This window comes from Sinocyclocheilus anshuiensis, unplaced genomic scaffold (assembly GCF_001515605.1).
Source record: "Sinocyclocheilus anshuiensis isolate Anshui unplaced genomic scaffold, SAMN03320099.WGS_v1.1 scaffold1346, whole genome shotgun sequence".
Lineage (NCBI taxonomy): Eukaryota > Metazoa > Chordata > Actinopteri > Cypriniformes > Cyprinidae > Sinocyclocheilus > Sinocyclocheilus anshuiensis.
Window position 1 is genome coordinate 1,775,112 of NW_015555726.1, and position 4,027 is coordinate 1,779,138.

The window sequence follows — 4,027 nt, forward strand, 5'->3', positions numbered from 1 at the left end:
ACATATTTTTAATTAACATTAAATATTAATAGAATATATAAATATATATAGATAGAAAATTAAAAACTACATAAACATACAGACACACAAAACAAACAAAGAAACAAATAAATAAATAAAAGTGACAACCACCCAAGAGATTACTTTTAAAAATTAAGACTATTAATATTTAGACTTTTTATTTTATTTTCAAAAACTATAACAGTATCTCAGTGATTCTAAACTAACACTATCTGGTCGACAATTATGTTCAATCATGCAACAAAATGATCATAAAACACAATTTTTTGAGCTGGTTTATTAAAGAAAGCACCAGTCACATTTTTCTCCATGTAAACAGACTTACTTTCCCAAAACATCTTTGATTTGCTTGTTCACCAGTCCATAGTAATGGTCAATTTGTGCCTGCATTAGGAGTGAAAAAGAATAATTACGGCATTCAGGTATACATCATAGGTTTATTGAAGACTCTCATAAATACTTAAACTTAATCAAAAACGACAGCTGCCTGAGCCAGAGGTTATCAATGCCAAACAGACACAGCAAACCTACCTGTTGCTTCTCATAGATCACCGGCCAACTGAAAGCACCTATGAGACCTAAAGAAAAAGCCAATTTTGAAAATTATGGCACATTCTTATAATTCTGACAAGTGCCAATAAACTTCATAAATTGTGTGTCTATTTAAACAAATAGGACTAGAGTCCCAAATGGACTTACCCAAAATAAGAAGGGTAAGACCATTGAACAAGGCACCAACATAGGTCAGGATCCACATCAGAACTGCAAACTGGAAGAAAAGAGGAAACCATGTCAACATACATACAAGAGTAATAGGCCAGAGGAAACACTGTAGTTACATATGAGAAACACATTTCAAAACTTATGCAAGGTGATGATTACTTGAAGGGATATTGATGAGATGATGCGTTAATGACACTCTTACCATTTTTTTATGGTTTAACAAGTGTAAAGAGCTCATATATTGTAAAATCAATCCATCTTTTGGTATAAGAGATTGATGTACTATACAGATATACTGAGCAAAAACATTTAATGAAAAGAAGATACAGCTAGTTATAAAATAGTTGGATGGCTCGATATCAAAGACATTAACACAATATCGTTACTCATTTCACATGTGAAGAGGGCATTTACATAAGAGTATTAAGTTATTCAACAAGGATGCATTAAATAGATAAAAAGTGACAGTTCTGTTCTTTCTAATAAAAAAAAAAAATCTGGTTTCAATCAGTTTCAATCAATCAAGAAAATAAATACATAATCCAGCAACCTTAACCCTAATATTTCTCAACGCTGACAAGAAATGTTATTTGACCAAATCAGCATATTAGTATGATTTCTGTAGGATCATAAATAATGACTGCTGAAAGTTCAACAGTCAACAGTTCTTCTAAACAGTAATAAAATTTCACACTATTACTGTTTTTACTCTCTTTCAAAACAAATGCAGCCTTGGGGAGCAAAACTTTAAATTAGAACCTTTGTGTTTGGGTGACCAATTTTCTTAACTCTCAAGAGTCAGAAAGACGGTCAAAATGGTAATGAAAGCAAAATCATAATTGATAAAAAAAAATGTTTACATCATTAGTGTTTTGAAAGTGTCATTTTAAATGCCTAATAACGGACCATTTTCCTAATTACTGACATTGTAAACTCAATGTTTCACTTGAACTTAATATAGACTTTTTAAAAAAGCAAGCCAACCCCTTTTTTGCAAGCTGACCCAACAAATGGCAGAGCCTGTTCAAAACCCACCGGCACGTAAACGGTCACTCGTAACTGGACACGTCACTCAATATAGCGGTCTGACCACAGAGAGACTGAAGGCTGGGACGGAATCTATCCGTCCAGCTGTGAAAAACCTCAGAAAGGGCAGCGGGGTCAGGCTGTAACTCTATCCATTGCCCATAACCACCGCCCCCTTCACAGGGCAGTAAATCTCCTTACACGGATGCTTCCATTGATCCGTTGGTCAATGCAGCGCCAAGAAAAGCCATGAGGTGCTGATTTAACATTAATGTTACTGGTGCTTTTCCATTACACCACAAACTTTGTTGAGAACACGACGACTCCTTAAAATGCCAGACATCTTGACGCAAGATTGAGGGTGCTTTCACACTTGGTTCGCTTGCCTGGTCCGAACCCGAGTTCGATTGCTCCCCCCTCCGGACTGTGTTCATATGGTTTTATTTGGGTCCGAACCACGGTTTGTTTGCGTCATCAAGCCAGCAGCTGTTTACCCCGTTGCTTAGTAACGATGGCGCAGGAGAAGGCGGCAAATGCATAACATTGCTCTCTGCACTTTTATATATTTACGTTTTTAAACCGTTCGTTTTGTTTACAAAGTTTCGGTACATAACGGCACTTACGTCTGTCTTACGAATGTACTGCAAATGCTCTAAAGAAAGCTTGAAGGCGAACAGAAATGAGATATATAGCTCTCTGCTTGCAGCGCGTCAATCACGCTCGTCAGGAAAGTGAGTGAAACACACAAACACACATTTTTATCAAATAATACGTCATTAATAGCGGTTCACTTCCCGGGATTTGGTACGATTGCGTTCACATCAGCAGCGAACTGTACCGGAGTTCACATGAACCGTACCCCAGACCACCCTTTTTAAGCGGACTCGGGTATGGTTCACAGGTGCGCACCCGAGTTCGGAAGACAGCGTTCACACAAAGACTATAGAATTCACATCATCCAAACGAACCGAACTCTGACGTCAATCGAACCCAGGTGCACACCAAAAGTGCTAGTGTGAAAGCACCCCAAGAAGCACTTATCCCAGGATCCAAACATGTATTTAGTTCTGCTGTAAACCAGATGACTTGTGACCTCTAGTTCTGCTGTTATCAACAATTTAAGGCTTATAGGCCCAGAATGAACTTTCAGAAGCAAGCTCATTATTATTATTATTTTTTTAATGTATATTAATCTATTTTTTATATTATTTAAATGCATTGTTTTTTTGAATGGCCCACTCATCAGAACTGGAATGCCCTCAGCATGGCAACATGGGCATTTAAGCAACAACACGTAGGGAGGTGGGAAGTGTAGCCCAGCTATTCATTCAAGATCATACAGCCTCCCAGCAAACCTTGTCATGTAACGGCGTCTAAAACAGAGAGCATCACATGACTAAAGACTGGCATTCCTCAATGCTATATCACAGCTGATACTTTAACCCTGTCACCTCCAATAAAAAGAGTTGCTGGCTATGGAGAGAGAGAGACAGGTCTCTTTGGTACCATTTCTATCCCGTCAGAGCTCAGTCCAAATCCTCTCGGCCTATTCAACAAAAGCTTCTTTGTGGAGCCGTTCATGACCCGCTCCTGCAACACATGACCAAACACCTCAAACCCTGCCTACCAAAAACACACGCAAGGCCATGTCTCTAATTCAATGCACTGAGGACACAAATCAGTATACACTATGGGAGAGAATACAACAGTAAGGTTGTTAAAAGTTTTTGAAAGAAGTCTTATCAAGGTTGTATTTATTTGATCAAAAATACAATTAAAAGCTAAAAACAAAAAAAATATTACCACCATTTAAAATAACTATTTTCTATATTAATATACGTTAAAATATAATTTATTTCTGTCAAGGCAAAGCTGAATTTTCAGCATCATTACAGCATGATTAATAGAAAGTACAAAAGAATAGCACTTATTTAAAACAGGACCCTTTCGTAACATAATAAATGTCTTAACTGTCACTGATCATTTTAATGCATCCTTGTGGACTAAAATACATTTCTTTCTTTAAAAAAAAAAAAAAAAAAAAAATCTTTACAAAATCCAAAACTTTTGAATGGTAGTGTATGAGCATAATCATTTTGTCTGCTAGAGGAAGAGATGTAATCATGCTATCTGTAACCTCTGTCTATAAGGGTTTGAACTAACATTTGAACATTCACAAAACATAATAACAGCAAACGTTTTGAGATTAATCAATAAAAGGCCACTGATGGCAGGCTGTGTTTTTTGAGTCATTTAA

The 4,027-nt window shown here is 36.7% G+C and overlaps 1 protein-coding gene across 3 annotated transcripts in view; it reads right to left on the minus strand.

Moving 5' to 3' along the window:
- LOC107672668 (reticulon-4-like) overlaps positions 1–4,027 on the minus strand; it is a 17,089-nt gene that overhangs the window by 1,356 nt on the left and 11,706 nt on the right. For all 3 annotated transcript variants that reach the window (XM_016465958.1, XM_016465956.1, XM_016465957.1), the window contains exons 4-6: positions 721–790; positions 553–599; positions 347–405 (exon numbers count right to left, since the gene is read on the minus strand). In XM_016465958.1, coding sequence (XP_016321444.1) covers positions 347–405; positions 553–599; positions 721–790 — 176 coding nt within the window. The remainder of the gene's footprint in view (positions 1–346; positions 406–552; positions 600–720; positions 791–4,027) is intronic.